This window comes from Dryobates pubescens (genome assembly GCF_014839835.1).
Source record: "Dryobates pubescens isolate bDryPub1 chromosome 41 unlocalized genomic scaffold, bDryPub1.pri SUPER_41_unloc_1, whole genome shotgun sequence".
NCBI lineage: Eukaryota > Metazoa > Chordata > Aves > Piciformes > Picidae > Dryobates > Dryobates pubescens.
Window position 1 is genome coordinate 362,200 of NW_026530685.1, and position 16,311 is coordinate 378,510.

At 56.3% G+C, this 16,311-nt stretch overlaps 2 protein-coding genes across 2 annotated transcripts; both read right to left on the reverse strand.

The window, feature by feature from the left end:
* Positions 1-5,702: 5,702 nt before the first annotated feature.
* On the reverse strand, positions 5,703-12,879 carry RUSC1 (RUN and SH3 domain containing 1). Its single transcript, XM_054179164.1, has 10 exons — positions 12,824-12,879; positions 10,389-12,054; positions 9,734-9,838; positions 9,201-9,277; positions 8,738-8,912; positions 8,525-8,630; positions 8,379-8,425; positions 7,122-8,136; positions 6,835-6,963; positions 5,703-5,960 (listed from the first exon to the last, which is right to left on the reverse strand). Exons 2-10 carry the CDS (start codon positions 11,977-11,979, stop codon positions 5,792-5,794), a joined length of 3,414 nt encoding a protein of 1,137 aa, XP_054035139.1. The 5' UTR covers positions 11,980-12,054; positions 12,824-12,879; the 3' UTR covers positions 5,703-5,791.
* Positions 12,880-13,133: 254 nt separating this feature from the next.
* FDPS (farnesyl diphosphate synthase) lies at positions 13,134-15,701 on the reverse strand. The gene is made up of 9 exons (XM_054179145.1): positions 15,515-15,701; positions 15,297-15,437; positions 15,140-15,220; positions 14,924-15,046; positions 14,375-14,463; positions 14,047-14,119; positions 13,875-13,952; positions 13,663-13,797; positions 13,134-13,452 (listed from the first exon to the last, which is right to left on the reverse strand). Exons 1-9 carry the CDS (start codon positions 15,635-15,637, stop codon positions 13,252-13,254), a joined length of 1,044 nt encoding a protein of 347 aa, XP_054035120.1. The 5' UTR covers positions 15,638-15,701; the 3' UTR covers positions 13,134-13,251.
* Positions 15,702-16,311: the final 610 nt, after the last annotated feature.

Here is a 16,311-nt window from a genome sequence, read left to right on the forward strand (position 1 = left end):
TCTATTTTATTCTTTATTTTATTTTATTTTATTTTATTTTATTTTATTTTATTTTACTTTATTTTAATTTTATTTTACTTTATTTGGTTTTATTTTTCCTTTATTTTATTTGGTTTTATTTTTCCTTTATTTTAGTTTACTTTATTTCTATTTTTCATTTTATTTTACTTTATTTTTTAAATTTTTTTTTTCACTTTATTTTTTATTTTACTTTATTTCATTTCATTTTACTTTATTTTGGTTTTTTAACTTTATTTTGGTTTTTTATTTTACTTTATTTTTTAACATTTTTTAAACTTTATTTTTCATTTTACTTTTTCATTTTACTTTGTTTTTATTTTACTTTATTTTGGCTTTTTACTTTATTTTATTTTACTTTTTAATTTTATTTTACTTTAGTTTTTGACCTTTTTTTTACTTTATTTTACTTTATTTCATTTTACTTCTTTTTACCTTATTTTTTTTTATTTTATTTCACTTTATTTTTATTTTATTTTTAATTTTATTTTACTTTATTTTTTATTTTACTTTATTTCATTTTACTTTTTTTACCTTATTTTTTATTTATTTTATTTCACTTTATTTTTATTTTATTTTTTAATTTTATTTTATTTTTTATTTTACTTTATTTCATTTTACTTTTTTTTTCCTTTTTTAAACTACTTTATTTCATTTTATTTTTATTTTACTTTATTTTTTAACTTTTTTTAACTTTATTTTTTATTTCATTTTACTTTATTTCATTTTACTTTTTTTTACTTTTTTAACTTTTATTTTACCTCATTTTTAAATTTTATTTTACTTTATTTCATGGTTTTGTTTTGGGTTTTTTTTATTTCATTTTACTTTATTTTATTTTTCTTTATTTTCTTTTTTTCTCCACTTTTTTTTCTTTTCCCCCTACCTTCCTGCAGAGAAAATTTATTATAAAGAGAGTCAAATGCTGACAAGGCCATCGCTGGTGGTTTTTTTGCTGAGCTGTGGGGGTTCTGTGTGTCCTTAGTGTGTTGTGCAACTGAAACAAAACAAAAGGAAAGACAAAGACAAAAGGGAAAAAAAAGGACAAAAAAAACCCCAAAAGACAAAAAAAGACAAAAGACTTTAAAAAAAAAAAAGACAAAAAAAAAGAACCCAAACAAACAAAAAGACAAAGCAAAGGACCCTTCACTACATGAACCTTTGGAGCAGTATTCGGAGCCAGTGTTTGTTGTGAGCTGTAGAATCCTTTATCAACTGCTTACCACTGTTGCTGTGTGCTGGGTGTGCAGCGTCCCCACGGCCTCCTCTCCCACCCGGGGTACAGCGGCCCCCGCGCACTGCCCTCGCCCCCTGCCCTGCCCAGGAGCCCTGGCCCCGCAGCAGCAGCCCTGGCACCGAGCCCTGCAAAGGCTGGGGGGCACCGGGGACTGGTGCAGAGGTGCAGGCTCCGTGCGTGGCGCCAGGGCCCGGTGCTGAGGCAGGGGCTCCCTGCGTGGCACCAGGACCCCCGAGGAAGCGTCAGTGCCAGGGCCAGGCTGTGGCACGGGGAGGGGGCGGCCGGCGTGCGCTGCCCCTCGCAGTGGCTTCGCTTTTTGTCTCTCAGCCGTGCAGATGCAGATCCAGTCCTGTTTAGATGTTCTTACCAGAAGCAGTTTCCATGTGCCAAGTTGTATATATCTGCTGCGTGGGTGTAAAGCAATACAGTAGCTCCATGTCCCTTTTTGAACGGACCAAGCTTGTCCTAATGTACATTTCTTGTTCTTATTATAATTATTTTACTCTTTAGTGGAACTGACTCATTCCATTAACTTTTCTGTGTTGATTTCGAAAGAAGAAAAAGCAGGAAAAAAAAATAGGAGAAAAAATTTAAAATTAAAACAAACAAAACAAACAAAAAAAAAGAAAAATGGAAGGAAAAATGAAAGGAAAAAGGAGGGGAAAATTGAGAGGAAAGAAAGGAAAGAAATGAAAGGGAAAGAAAGGAAAGAAAAAAAGGAAGGAAAAAATTGAAAGAAAAAATTAGAGGAAAATTAAAGGGAAAATTGAGGAAAAATAGAGAAAACATTAGAGGAAAAAAATTGAAGGAAAAAATAGAGGAAAAAAAAATAGAGGAAATTTTTAAAGAAAAAGAAAAGTAGAGGAAAAATTAGATGAGAAAATAGAGGGGGGAAAAAGGAAAAAATAGAGAAAAAATTAGAAGAAAAAGAAAAAATAGAGAAAAAGGAAAAATTTAAAGGAAAAGAGAAAAATAGAGGAAAAAATCGAGAAAAATAGAGGAAAAAAGGAAAAATAGAAAAAATTAAAGGAAAAAATAGAGAAAAATTAAAATATAGGAAAAATAGAGGAAAAGTTAAAGGAAAAATAAAGGAAAAAAAGAGGAAAAATTAGAGGAAAAGTTAAAGGAAAAAATAAAGGAAAAATTAAAGGAAAAATTAAAGGAAAAAATAAAAGGAGAAAAATTGAAAGAAAAAAATGAGAAAAATTGAAAGAAAAAAATGAAAGGAAAAAATTAAAGGAAGGAAAGGAAATCAGAGGGGAAAAGAAGGAAAAATGAAAGGAAAAAATGGGAGGAAAGGAAGGAAGGAAAAGTTAAAAAGGCGAAGAAAGAAAATGAGGAAGGAGAAAAAAAATGCAAAAAAAAAAAAAGGAAAAAAAGAAAATAATAAAAAGGCATAAAAAAAAAACTTTGAGAAAAAAAAATATTTTATTAAAAAAAAGGTTAAAAAAAAAATAAAATAAGAAAATAGTTTGGAATTATTTTCTTACTGTAGAGCAGCACTGTACAGCCCCAGGACCCCCTGAGTATCAAATACTCGTGCGTGCAGTCGGCGTTTCGCATGGCCAGGATCGGAGTTGTCCTTCGTTTAGCTGAGGAAAAGGAGAAAGAAAAAAAACAACAAAAACCACAAAAAAAAAAGCCAGGAGAAAAAAAAAAAAAAAAAGTCTTGAGCTGGTGTCAAACACTAAAAAAAAAAAGTTTTTAAGAAAATAATAATAATAAAAACCTCTAATGGTGGAAGTTGCATCACAGAAGCCAGCCCTGAGCTCTGTCGTTTTTTTTTTCCTCTTTCTTTTGTTGAAAGACTTAAAACAAACAAAAAAAGAAAAAAAAAAGAAAGAAAAAAAAAAGAAAACAAACAAAAAAACCACACAAAAATAAAATTAAAAAAAAAAAAAAGCTGTTTTGTAGACAATCAAAAAGAAAAACCACACAAAAAAAAACCCAAGGAGTTTAGGTGAGTGCAAGAAGCAAAACTCTTTGGGTTTGGTTTTTGCTCTCTGGTTTTGTTTTCCTGACTTGGTGCAGAGGGTCGCTGAGTTTTTTGTTGTTGTGTTTGGGGAGGGTGGGGGCGGGGGGGGGGGGGGGGGGGGGGGGGGGGGAAGGTTTATTTTCCAACCACCCAGGAGAGGACAAAACAAAACCAACAAAAAGCTAAAGTTGGCTGCGGGGTGAGGGGGGAGGGAGGGGAGGGGAGGGAAGCAGGGGAGGAGGGGGAAAGGGGTGGGGGGTGGGGGCCTGGCACCTTGAGCCCAAGGAGCACTAAAGGTTGACTTGCAAAAAAAAAAACAAAACCACAAAAAAAAAACACAAAAAAGGAAGAAAAAAAAAAAAAATCCCTAAAACAAAACTAGAGCTGAAGTTTGTAGTCTGCATGGGTGGAGGCTGTGTGACTGCTGAGAGCCAGCCAGGAAAATGCTGCTAATAGATTTCCTTTTTACCAGAAGCATATCTGAAACCACAGGGAGCAGAGAGAGTGTTTTGATGTTTAACCTTTGTAAATTATGTACGAGACCAATTTTAACATTGGGGGGAATTGCTTAAAAAAATGAAAAAAAAAAAAAGAAGAAAAAAAAAAAGAAGGAAAAAAAAAAAAATAAGGAAAAAAAAGAAGAAGAAAAAAAAGAAGAAAAAAAACAAAAAAAAAGGAAAAAGGAAAAAAATGGAAAAAAAAAAGAAGAAAAAAAAAAAGGCAAGGAAAAAAATGGGAAAAAAAAAAAAAAGAAAGAAAAAAAACCAAACCCAAACCTGAAGCCTGCATCTCAATCCTGAGAGTCTCGAGTATTAAATGGAAAAATCTTTTCCTACCTGCTGCCTGGATGGGGTTTTTCTTTTGGTATGGCCTCCATTCCCCTTGCCACAGGATCACACAGCTGTCAGGGTTGGAAGGGACCCCAAGGATCAGCCAGTTCCAACCCCCACCCCCCCCCCTGCCACGGGCAGGGACACCTCCCATGGAGCAGAGAATCAGTCAGAGATGCCTGGAATGGTCAGGGTTGGAAGGGACCCCAAGGCTCAGCCAGTTCCAACCCCTACCCCTGCCACAGGCAAGGACACCTCCCATGGAGCAGAGAATCATAGGCTCAGAGTCATAGAGTCAGAGACTCCTAGAATGGTCTGGGTTGGAAGAGACCTCCCCGAAGGATCATCCAGTTCCAACACCCTGCCATGGGCAGGACACCTCCCATGGATCAAAGAATCAGTCATAGAATCAGAGAATGATCAGGGTTGGAAGGGATCAATCCCATTCCACCCCTCCTGCCAGGGGCAGGGACACCTCCCATGGAGCAGAGAATCAGAGAGAATGGTCTGGGTTGGAAGGGACCCCAAGGCTCAGCCAGTTCCAACCCCACTGCCATGGGCAGGACACCTCCCTCTAGATCAGAGTTAGCGAATCACAGACTCCTGGCATCACAGAATGCCCTGGGTTGGAAGAGAACTCCAAAACTCATCCAGTCCAACCTCTGCATGCAGCAGGGACATCCTCACCTAGATCAGGTTGCCCAGAGTCCTGTCCAGCCTAGCCCTGAGTATCTGCAGGGGTGGGCCCCCAACCACCTCCCTGAGCAACCTGTTGCAGTGTTCCACTGACCTCATGGTGCAGAACTTGCTCCTAACAGCCAGTCCAAATCTGCGCTTCCTGTCCTTGTCCTTCCTGTACTGAGGGCTCCAGACCTGGCTGCAGCACTCCAGGTCTCACCAGAGCAGAGTCCCTTTTGGCTGAGCTGCTCCTCTCGGGTCCTGGCTCACGACCTTAGACCAGGGTCATGTCCAGGCTGGTCCCACCCCGGCAGGCTGCCCTGTGTCCCCTGGCACACAGCAGGACATTAAAGCACTTGGAGAAGCTGGTGAGCCTTCAGCCTTTGTCGGCTGCATGGCACTCTAGGGTTTATCTCCAGCTCAGAAGTACTTCCTGGGCATAACTTTGGTCCCTTTGCATCAGTCATTCAGGACCAAAACCAGCTTCCTGCTGCCCTCCCCCTGCCATGTACCCCCAAGGAGCCACTCTCACCCCTGGGCACGTGAGTCACAACCTTTATTTCCAGCTTTTTCCCCCCTGGAATCAGCTCAGTCCTGTGGCCACAACTATTTACAGAGCAATGGGACTGCAGAGCAGCAGCTGGGGCCAGCCTGGGCCACCAGCCCCCACCCTGGGACACATGGAGGTGGAGACAGTGGCAGGAGACAATGGCATGGAGAGGACATAGAGGACTGTGAGTAGCATGGAGGGACAGGGTCCCTGCCTCCCGCCCCCTGGCACGGGGAGGCAGCTGAGGATAGATGAACGCAGGCAGGTCCCACCCAAGAGCCACGGTGAAGGTGCCAGCAGGGCTGGGGGGGGTCGTGGGATGCACCAAGGGCAGGTGGTGACATCATGCGAGGGGGCAGCAGCAAGGGGCACCAGGGCAGGGTCCTTGGCTACGCTGCCAGCCCCGAAGGCGGTGGTGAAGCCCTGGCAGGAGCCAGTCCTTCCTCGGCGGCCATCCCTTCCTTCAGCAAGCTCAGCTGCTCCCCCAGGTCTCCTCCACCTCCTCACAGAATGAGGGAGGTGTAACCGACAGGAACTAGGCCAATGCTGTTTCCATGGCAGCAGCGGATCCAATCCTCATCCACGGTGGAGAGCAGCTGCAGGACGTCCCCTTTGTGGAAGCTGAGGTGACCCTCGGCGGCGCCGGTGTGGTCACACAGCGCCCGCACCGCCCTGCACGGCAAACACCAGCAGGATGTCACCACTCCAGGGCCCCCAGAGGCTCTCACAGGGCTGGGGAGAGGGAGTGGTGGTCATGTAGAGACAGCAAACCTCCCCCCCCCTCCGTGGGCAGAGCTGCCACCCGAGGCTGGATCTGATCCAGAAGCCTCCTCACAGATCCACGCTGCCAAGCAGCCCCTGGGGGCTGCAGCAGAGTGCGAGCAGACAGGAGAGGGAGACCAAGGTCAGGGCCAGCAAGGAGATGGTCACACATGGTGTGGAGAGCCACTGCCAAGCACAGATGGACCACTGCAGCTTCTCTGACCTGCCACTATCTATAGAAGCTTGGAACTGGTTGGGTTGGAAACGACCTCTAAGGTCATTGGGTCCAAGAGTCAGCCTAAGACCACCGCAGCCACTAAACCATGGCCCCAGGCGCCATGGCCCTATGGGATGGAGACTCCAGCACCTCCCTGGGCAGCCTGGCCCAGTGCCTGACCACTCTTGCAGGACAGAAAGTTTTGCCCAGTATCCAACCTAAACCTCCCCTGGCCCAGTTTCAGGCCATCATTTAGTCAGAGCTGCCACATGGCTGCTCCAAGGCAGCTGCCAGGGATGCAGAAAGCACACCAGGGAAAGAAAAAGCTGAAGAATTCCCCCCAGCAGTATCTGGGAGAAGCAGCTGACCACAGAGGGGCAGAGAGGGATTCAGCCACAGCTCAGCAGGAGCTGGGGGACCCCTGGGGCAAGTTAGCAGCAAGGAGCAGCTCCATTCCCTGGGAACTGGTGTGGGATTTCCCAGCTGTGTCTGGAAACAGCCTCTGCTTCCCCCAGGAAACCTCAGCAGCAGCTTCCCAGCCCCAGGCACTGCAGGGCCCTGCATCACCTGTGGGTCTGGGCTGAGTCAGGAGCCTTCCTCCCTGGTTGTTCCTGAGCAGGAGCCCTTTCAGGTGCCAGCCCCTTCACCACCACAGCCAGGGCACGCGTGCTGGGGGACAGCCAGCTCGAAGGTCTCCTGCCATGAAGCAAAGCAAAGCCTTTCCCCACTCACCCTGCTCCAGTTCCTGTGATCTGGGAGCTGGCAGAGACCCTCTCACCCCGCTCCTTCCTCACCCCATTCCTTCCTCACCTCATGCCCCTTCCCCCACCCTGCCTGCCCAAGCCCCCTCTTACCTGCACCTAGCTGAGACGGTGTCAGGACTGGGAGGGAAGCTCCTGGCAGAAGGGTTGGTGGCTCCAAAGAGCCTTCCCAGCCAGCTGCCCTTGGCAGAAGCAGGACAACCACCTGCCTGAGGGTCAGAAGGTGCTGCCTGCTCCCTGCTCACATGAGGCTCTGGGGAAGCAGCCAGGAGTTTCCCTCCAGCAGCTGGACCATTTGGCCTGGTGGCTGCTCTGGCTCCAGCAGGCAGGAGGAGATCTTCAGGGGAAGAGGTCCCGGAGGTGTCAGTGCTGCTGCTGGGCTTCGGGGCAGGGAGTTCAGGGACAGCTTTAGCCTGAAGCAGCTGCAGCTCTGTGCCCCTTGGCTCTTTCCCTGAAGCTTGAGGTCCTGCAGCCTGGGCAGGGCTGGAATCCACCACAGTCGGCCGCAGCTTTGTCCACCAGACCAAGGGGAACTTGTCCTTGCCAGGAGCAGTGTAGATCCTGGAAGCCTGGCTCAGCTGCCCCCACCAGCCCCCGAGGCCAGCACCAGCGTCCTGAGGTCCTGCCTCAGGCCTGGGGGTCTCTGGGGGGGCATCAGCTCCCAGGAGAGCGCGGCTGAGCTGATCGCCCCAGCGCAGCACCTGCTGGAAGGTCTGCTGCAGGGCAGCCCCCACCTGGGGGCCAGGGGCCAGCCCCCAGGCAGCTGCTTGGGACTGGGCACCTGTGCTGCCCTCTGCACCAGCTGCCCTCCCCAGAGAGTCAGGAGGGAGCTCCTCGTCCAGGATTGTCCCTGCAGCACCCTCTGGAGAGGGCTGTGCAGCACCCTGCACCTGAGCACAGTGATGGGCAGGGGACAGAGGTGACTCCAGCCGACGGGACAGGGGTCTGACATCCACGGAGAGGTGGTGGTGCTCAAAGAGGAGGTCAAGGTGGAAGGTCAGCACTGAGAGGGGCTGGATGAGCAGCAGCAGTTCATCAGCGAGGTGGGGAAGAGGGCCTTGGCTCAGGGCAAAGAAGGCCGTGGGTGAATACAGCACAGAGATCACACCTAGGAGACAGGGACGGTGCTGGGCGGCTGCAGGGTGCCCCATGCCTGCCCTCTGTCCCCTCCTGGGGCCAGCTGCTCTGCCCCAGCAGGTCACAGCTTCTGCTGAGAGCTGTTTTGATAGCAATGCCCTTCTCCACCACAGAAATGCCAGACTGGCATTGTGGGTGCAACAGGCATGGGATTATCACCCCAGCAAGCAGGAGAGGATCTGGGTGGGAAGGGTCTCGATACTGGATCCTTACCTGGGCTCTTCTGCAGCTGAGAGAGCCACAGCTCCAGCTGCTTGATGCTAAACAGGACAAAGGGAAGCCAGGTTAGGGCTCCTGGGACTCGGTTCCCACCTGCCAACACAGCAAGGCCAGCCTGGGCCAGCAGCACCACTACTCACTTCAAAAGGCCAAGGATGAAGGCATGAAACTTCTGCCTGGTGCTGCTGAGAGGAGCCAGCCCAGCCACGTGCCAGCACAGGGAGTGCAGAGAGCGACTGTTGGGGCCTGGGGAACACAAAACAGTCACTGCTCTGGGCACACAGCTCTGCCCAGCCCGGGCTGGAAAGCTCTTGTGATGCCAGCCTCTCCAGGAGCAGGGTCCTCACACTCACCTGTCTTCACAGAGGCTTCCACCACGCTCCAGGGGGAATTCTTCCTCTGGCCAGTGATCACATCCTTCTGGAAGGGCTTCAGCCCATCCTCCACCAAGGCATAGAGCGCAGGGCAGAGCGTGTGCAGCAGCAGGTAGCCCACATCTGGGCTGAGCCGGCTGTCCCCCAGCTGGGCCTGGAGGAGGGAAGGGGAGAGAGAGAAAGGGGAAGGGGGGGGGGGGGGGGGGAGGGAGAGATAGGGGGGGGGGAGAGAAAGGGGAGGGGGGAAGGTGGGAGAGAGAGAGGAGGGATAGGAGGGGAAGGAGGGGAGGGGGGGAGAGAGAGGAGAGAGAGGGGGCAGGGACGAGGCAACACCCAACCCTGAGCCCGCAGGGTGGCATCTTCCAGCTGGAGTTCCCAAAGCCTCCCTTGCCCCCACTCCTGCCCACCCCAGCCCAGCAGGACCTTCAGCTCAGACCCTCACCTTCTGCACCAGGTTCCGGGCGGTGCTGAAGTGAGCAATGATCTTGTCCACGGCGGTGCTGATGGCGATCAGCAGCGCTGCCGAGCAACGGAGAGGAAGCTGTCAGCACATCAGCCCAGCCCACCAGCAAGGGGCAGCTCGGACACGCCGGCCTGGGCTAGCCGGGGAGGAGCGGGCAGGCGCCGGGACGGCGCTGGGTCCCCCGGCAGCCCAGGCTGTTGCCATGGGAACCGGCGGGGATGAAGGACCGACCGCTTGCAAGGGGAGGAGACCAGGACGGAGACGTGGGCAGGAGACCCTCAAGGTGTTTGCAAGATGCCCAGGGCGGCCCCACCCAGTCCTCCCCGCAGCACCTCCCCGGCCCCGCCTGGCACTGCCTCCGCCTGGCACTGCCCCCGCCTGGCGCTGCGGGTGCCCAGTCTCCAGCTAGGCCACACCAGCGACCCTGCCCCGTCCCACCGCTGCCATCCCCTGCAGCCCAGCCCAGCTCCGGCCGCGGTTCAGCGGCCCCGGTTCAGCCCCGGGCCCGGTACCTTTCTTCTGCTCGCCGCGGCGGCAGCAAGAGGCTCCCTCGGCGCTGCCGCCCCCCGGCCGGGCGGCTCCCGCGGCGGCTCCAGCGGCGGCCGGCGAGGTCCTGGCTGGAGAGAGGGCGGCAGGGTCAGGCGGGGCCGCGGCCGCAGCTCCCGCAGCCGGCGGGGCCCGGGCGCCGCTGCCGGGGGAAGGCTCAGGCCGTGCTCCGCCGCCCCGGGTCCCGCTCACCACAGGCAGCGCCGGGGCCGGCCGGGCCGTGCTCGCCCATGGAGCCGCAGGCCGGGGCAGGGTGAAGGGCAGCAGGCGGAACGGGGCGGTCCGAGCCCCGCTGCCCGCCCAGAGCCTGGCCCCGGCGGCCGGGGAAGAGGAAGGGCTCGGCGGGAGCCGTGGGCAGGGCGAGCCGAGGAGGAGCCAGCCGGGACCGGGGCAGCCCCGGGGGCGGCCAGCCGCAGCGCCCGGCACTCCCGGCACTTCCCGGGCTTGGGCAGAGCTGTGGAGGGCAGCAGCGGCCCCTCGGCCCTCCCGGCACGGGGCAGCGAGGGGCATGGAACGGCCGGGAGCAGGGCACCTGCCTGGGCAGCGGCCACGCTGCCTCCCCCCTGCCCCGCACAGCCCCAGCCGGAGCCGCGCCCAGCGCAGCAGGGACCAAGCTCTTACCCTCCCTGCAGGTCTTCTCTCCTCTCTTGACTGCCCCTGGCACCCAGTGGTGCCCACCAGCCCCTCCCAGGCCACAAGCCAGGGCGTCCTTGTCGCAGCCAGAGCCCGGCCCTGCTTCTCCTGGAACGCAGCTCCGCAGCGGCAGCCTCCCCTCCTCCGCGTCCCCCAGCTGCCCCTCTGCGATGGGCTGCAGTCCCGGTCGAGATCTTCTCCTCTTCAGCTGGTGGTTGCTTATAGGTGCCGCCAGCAGCTGCCCACCCAGAGGCACAGGTGGTGCCCAGCCCGAGCTGTCGCAGCCCACAGCCCTCTCAGGAGGGGAGGGGAGATGTGCAGAGCGGGGCTGAGGGGGCAGCGGCTCTGCCCGCTGCTCGGCCAGCTGCCCCTTGGGCTTGGTGGAGGCACTGCGGTACCGCAGCTCCTTGAACGTGGTCACCTCCCTCTGCGTGCAGCCAGGAGGCCTCGCTGGGCAGTCCTGATGGGGCTGGGGCTGGGCTGGCTCCTGGCCACTGGCACCGGAGAGGAGCTCGCTGGGGGGCGGCAGCTCCGTGTCAGGAGAGAAGACGATCAGCCAGTCGCTGCGATCAGCCCTGGCCTGGGCAAGGGCAGGCCCAGGGGTGGTCCTCTTCCTCTTCTGGGCAAGCTCATGGAAGGAGGTGATGGTCTTCTTGCCTGTGTCTTTGCAGAGGTTGCCGGAGCCAGGCTCTGTCAGCCGCACGGGCAGGGGCGGCAGCTCCGCTTTCTGCTCACTGAGAACCTGCAGCCGCCGCCGGGGCCGGGGGGGCACGGGTGGGGGCACGCTGCTGGCCCGGGGCTGTGGCTGAGGAGCTCTGCTCAGACTTGGATCCCACTGCCCTGGCGCAGGTGGTGGTGGAGGCACAGCAGCAGGGGCAGGGAGGGGGTTGCAGTTCGGGTCTAGGGCAGGGCAGGTGCTGCTGGTCTCCTGCACCACCACCCCGGGGGAGGCCTCCTCGCACTGGAGGTCGAGGGAGTGGCTGCTGCAGAGGCTGTCTGGGCTCCCTCCGGCGTCTGGCCTCTGGAGCACCGGGGGGTTGCAGTTGGCATCTCTTCCATCATATGTCCTGCCCTGGTCAGCCAGGGCCTGGCCATCCTGGGCCTCTTCTGCAGCAGTGCCGCTGGGCTGATTTGGAGGGGATTTGGCCTCTTCTCTGGAGAAGCCTTTGCAGTACACAGAGACAGGGGAGTCATCCAGGCTGAAATCCGAGCAGCTACTGACGGAGGAGGAGGAGGAGGAGGAGGCCAGATCACAAGGGGGATCGCAAGGGGATGCTACCTCCTCTCCATCACCCAGGCCGGGGAAATCCTCTTGAGCTGCCTGGTTCTGCAGCCCCAGTGTCACCAGCTGCTGAGTATGGGACTCACAGCAGCGGCATTTCAAGGAGGGGTTGTTGGAATTAGCATCCACTTGCTCATAGTTCCCTGGGCAGTCGCTGCAGCTGCTCTGCTCTCCTCCACCCATGGTGCCAGAAGTCTCTTGGAGCTCTGGGTGCCGGGAGAGGTGCAGCCCCAGGGAGACGTGCTGCAGATGGATGTGGTTGAGGTTGCACAGGAGGCTTTTCTTTGGAGACAGCATGATGCTGCCTCACTAGCAGAGAGCCAAGGCTCCTTGGAGAGCCCCACAGCTCCTCTCTTCAGACCATCCAGCACCCTGCAAACATCAAACAGCCTTTCAGTGGGCAGGGGAGAAGGCAGAAGCACAAACCTGGAGCGGAACGGAGAGGGCGAGAAGGATGGCAGTGACCTTGCAGCAGCCACCCAGCAGGGAAGGGCTGGCAGCAGGGGACCGGTGTGAGGGTTGAGAGGCAGGAACATGCCCGGCAGAGAAGGGTTGCCCCACAGCTCCCCACTGAGCTCAGGCCTGTCCAGCCAGGAGCCAGCTGCTGACCCCCAGAGCACAACCCCGAGCTTGGTGCAGACAGCTGCAGCCGGGGCTGGATTCCCTCTGTGGGGTCTTGAGGGTCAGAAGCATCTCAGAGATGCTGTCAGAGAGAAAATGCCCTGGATGGCAGCTGGGGTGGTCCTGGACAAGGGAGGGTGGCACTGGACAAGGGAGGGTGGCACTGGACAAGGGAGGGTGGTGGCACCGCCAGAGCTCCGAGGCCAGGGCACAACCAGCCCAAGGAGATGCTCAGGACTGCCGCAGCCCTGGCACCCACACCGCAGCCTGCGCATCGCCCGGCTCTGCCCCGCCGATGGGAGAGGCCCGGCCTCGGGCGTTCACCGGCGGCCTCCGCCGGGGAACGGACAGCTCAGAGCCCGAATCTCAGCCATGCAGCTTTTACCTGGCCCCGAGCATCCCCCGGCCCCGGAGGATCTGCGGCCCCGCGGCGGGAGCGATGCTACCGGGCTGCAGCTACCCCCTCCCCACCCTGCTGCGGCTGCCCAGAGCCCCCCAGCCCGGCCCCAGCCCCGCTCACCTCCGTCGCGCTGCGGCGGCGAATGCGGCTGGCGGGAGGGAGGAGCTCCGGCCCCGCCTCGCCCGGGAAGCAGCGGGGGCGGCGCTCCGGTCCCGTACCGCCGTCACGCAAGCGCCGGGGATGCTGCTATCCACCTCCCCCCCACCCCAGCGCGCATCAGTTTGTGACACACCCGCAATAATTTAATGTTTATTTGACGCAAAGGGTGGCCCAGATCTGCGCCCCCCACCCCCACCCCCAGCCCCTGCTCTGTGCACAGACCCCAGATTCCCACGCGCGGTGTAAGGCGGGGGGGAGGGGGGGGGGATGAGGGGTGCAGGGCCCAGCTCCAGGCAGCTGCAGCCTGGGGCACGAAGCCCACCAGGGGCACGAAGCCCACCAGGGGCCCTTAGCAAAGGCCAAAGCAGTCCAGAGCCAGCTCCCCTCCATCACTTCTGCCGCTTGTAAATCTTCCCAGCCAGGCCCAGGAAGACCTCCGGGGGGAGGCGTCCGGAGTGCTTCTGGACCAGCTCCTGCAGGCGCCGGTAGCTGCTCTCCTCATACTCCTGAAAAGCAGCTCTCATGCCCAGAGTCTCATAGAGCTCCTTCACCTTTGCCACCTTCTCAGGCTCCTTGCAGCCATAGTTGTCCTGAGAAGACACCAGAAATGAGGCAGGAGAAACAACCACTGCCCCTGCACCGCCTGCCAGGAGTCGCCTGGCGTCCTCCCTGCTGCCATCTGCTCACAGCCACCAAGCCCCCAGGGCAGCAGCACAGTGCAGCTCCTGGCTTCTGAAGTCTGCTTCACAGCAGCAGGAGGGAACACCCTCCCCCCCCCCCTCCCCCTCTCCAGGCACTACCTCCAGGATCTGCCTCTGCTCAGGCGTGACCCGGCGCAGGCACTGCACCACCAGCCAGCTGCATTTGTTGTCCTGGATGTCGGTGCCAACCTTCCCTGTCAGCTCTGGGTCCCCAAAGCAGTCCAGGTAATCATCCTGTACAGAGATGAAACTGCACCAGTGCCACACCCAGCGTCTGAGGGGCACCAAGGGACCAGGGAGCTGCCTCCTACCTGGACCTGAAAGAATTCCCCCATCTCCAGCAGGATGGCTTTGGCGTTGTCATGCTCCTCCTTGCTGTCAATCCCAGCCTAAGAAGAGGGAAGAAAGCAAAAAGCCTTCCAGCAGCTGCCTTCCACCCTCAGTGCTGCTCCTGCTCTCCTCGAGGCCCCTCCTGGGACTCACCATGTACATGGCAGCAGCCACAGGCAGGTAGAAGGAGTAGAAGGCTGTCTTGTACTTCACAATTGCCTTATACCTGTGGCAAAAGGAACCAGGCTCAGTGGCAAAGCCCAGGCCTACCCTTCCCACCAGGGCCAGCAGAAGAGCAGCATCTCCCTCCAAACCAGCCCCTGAGCTCAGGCAGTGGGAGCCACACTTGCTCCACAGAGCCAGGGAGGTGACAGCAGCACTTCAGCAGTGCACTGCCCCTCTTAGCCAGCCCAGAAGGGACTGCAAGCAGAGCCACTGTGCCACAGCAGGGCTGGCATCTCTGTGCCCTTCTGCCTCTTACCTCTGCTCACTGAAGCGATTCAAATCCACCTGGGAAATGGGAGCAGTGATGAGGTCCAGTGCCTGCCCGAGCTCAGTCTGGTAGCCAGTCTGAAGAGGAAAGGAAGGATTTGAGAGGTGGAGGCTCAAGGGAGACCTCATTGCTTTCTACAACTTCCAGAAAGGAGGCTGGAGCCAGGTGATGAAAGGAAGTGGCCTGAAGTGGTGCCAGGAGAGATTCAGGTTGGACATGAGGAGAAATTTCTTTCTTGCAAGAGTGGTCAGGCATTGGAACAGGCTGCCCAGGGAGGTGGTGGAGACCCCATCCCTGGAGGTGTTTGGGACATGATTTAATGGCCATGGTAGTGCTGGGTTGATCTTGGAGGTCTTTTCCAACCAAAACAGTTCTAGGAGTCTATGACTGATTCACAGAGCTCCCTAGGAAAGCCCCAGCTGAAGCTCCAAACCCAAGCCCCATTTCAGCTCCTCTGAGTCTGTGTCTGCTGGGATCCCAGGAACTCAAGGAACTGCTTGAAAGCCACCCACTCAGCAGCAGCCTGGAGCCCCTCACCTGCAGGAACAGCTCCAAGAGGTGCAGGTAGTAGGGACGTTCCCCACAGTACTTCTTCAGCAGCCTATAGACACAAGACTCAAGGAGGAAGGCATCGTTGATGGCGTCCAGACCGATCCCCTCCTGCAGCAGGACAGGGAGGTGTCACACAACACGTTGACCCCACAGGTCCTACTGTGCTCCCCCAGCAGGGAGAGGCCTCCTGGGCGCTCCTACCTTCTTGTACCAGCAGGGCTGGCCCCGGCGGGTGAGGGACGAGTCCATGATGTCATCAGCCACAAGAAAGAAGGCCTGCAACTGCGGGAGGCTGCATTAGCAGGCTGAAGGGTCCCCTGGGGAGCTCCAGGGGGCCGCCCTCCTCCCTGGCTCTCACCAACTCGATGCACCAGCCGACGGCCAGGGCGCACCGCAGGCTCTCGGGGTCCTGTTCTGCGGGAGCCGCCAGCTCCCGGAAGGCAGCCAGCACCGTAAGGCCGCGGTTGCATTTCCCGCCGGGCGCGTTGTACTCCAGCACCTGCGGGCAGAGCGTGGCGGGCAGCCGGGAGCAGATGGCCGGTGGCCCCGGGCCCGCCCCACTCCGACCTCCCTCACCTTCCGCAGCCGGTCCACGGCGTCGCCCACCTCCGGGTGCCCCACGCCGTCCTCCGTCAGGTCGCGGACGATCTGAGGGAAGAAGCGCAGGAACTCCTCCCGCTCGCCGCCCTTACCGCTCATGTTGACCGAGAACGCGGCCCGGGACTGCCGCCCGGCCTTTTGAGGCCGCCCCGCCCCGCCCGGCTGCCGGCCGCGGGGCTCGCCGGGGCGCGTAGTCCGGGGCAGCAGCGGCGGCCGGCGCCCCTCCGCCGCTCGACTACAACTCCCAGCGTGCCCCGCGCGAGGGGCGGAGCCAGCACACGGCCTCCGCTGCTGCCCGCGCTCATTGGTCCGCTCTATCGTATGAGGATGAGCCCAAAGAAGCTGAGCCAATAGGAGTACGGTGAGGGTGGGACCGAGCCGGCCGATTGGTGGAGAGAGCGAATCGAGCGAGTGTGCGGCCGGAGCGCGGGGGCGCGGGGAGCGGCCGCGGGGCGCTGGGGGTGCGGGCGGCAGCGGAGGGGCTGCAGGGCGCTGTGCAGTGTAAGGAGAGGCTGCGGGTGTCGGGCACGCTGCGGTGCAGAGGGGGGTGCTCTGTGCACCTTCACGTGAAGGCGAGGTCCCGGGTACCGGGGGGACCTGTGGCCTCTTGCCATCCCCGTGGCCACCGCCCAGCGGGGCTGAGAGGAGAGCTGGATGGGCACCGCTGTGCTGTGGCGAGTGGCACCCACCGGTGGCACTGCAGCTCCCTCCCCGCTGCCCGCGCCACTTATTGGCAGTCTCCTGTTTAGCTGCCGTAATCCCCTAATCTCAGC

Excerpts from the sequence above, each read along its gene's own strand:
- RUSC1 (XM_054179164.1), bottom strand. The coding sequence starts at position 11,979 with ATGCTGTCTCCAAAGAAAAGCCTCCTGTGCAACCTCAACCACATCCAT. Across the intron at positions 8,426-8,524 it reads TTCATCCTTGGCCTTTTGAA|CATCAAGCAGCTGGAGCTGT; the intron begins GTGAGTAGTGGT and ends TGTCCTGTTTAG. Across the intron at positions 8,137-8,378 it reads TCAGCTGCAGAAGAGCCCAG|GTGTGATCTCTGTGCTGTAT; the intron begins GTAAGGATCCAG and ends CCTGTCTCCTAG.
- FDPS (XM_054179145.1), bottom strand. The coding sequence starts at position 15,637 with ATGAGCGGTAAGGGCGGCGAGCGGGAGGAGTTCCTGCGCTTCTTCCCT. Across the intron at positions 15,438-15,514 it reads CCGTGGACCGGCTGCGGAAG|GTGCTGGAGTACAACGCGCC; the intron begins GTGAGGGAGGTC and ends CTCTGCCCGCAG. Across the intron at positions 14,120-14,374 it reads AATCGCTTCAGTGAGCAGAG|GTATAAGGCAATTGTGAAGT; the intron begins GTAAGAGGCAGA and ends CTTTTGCCACAG.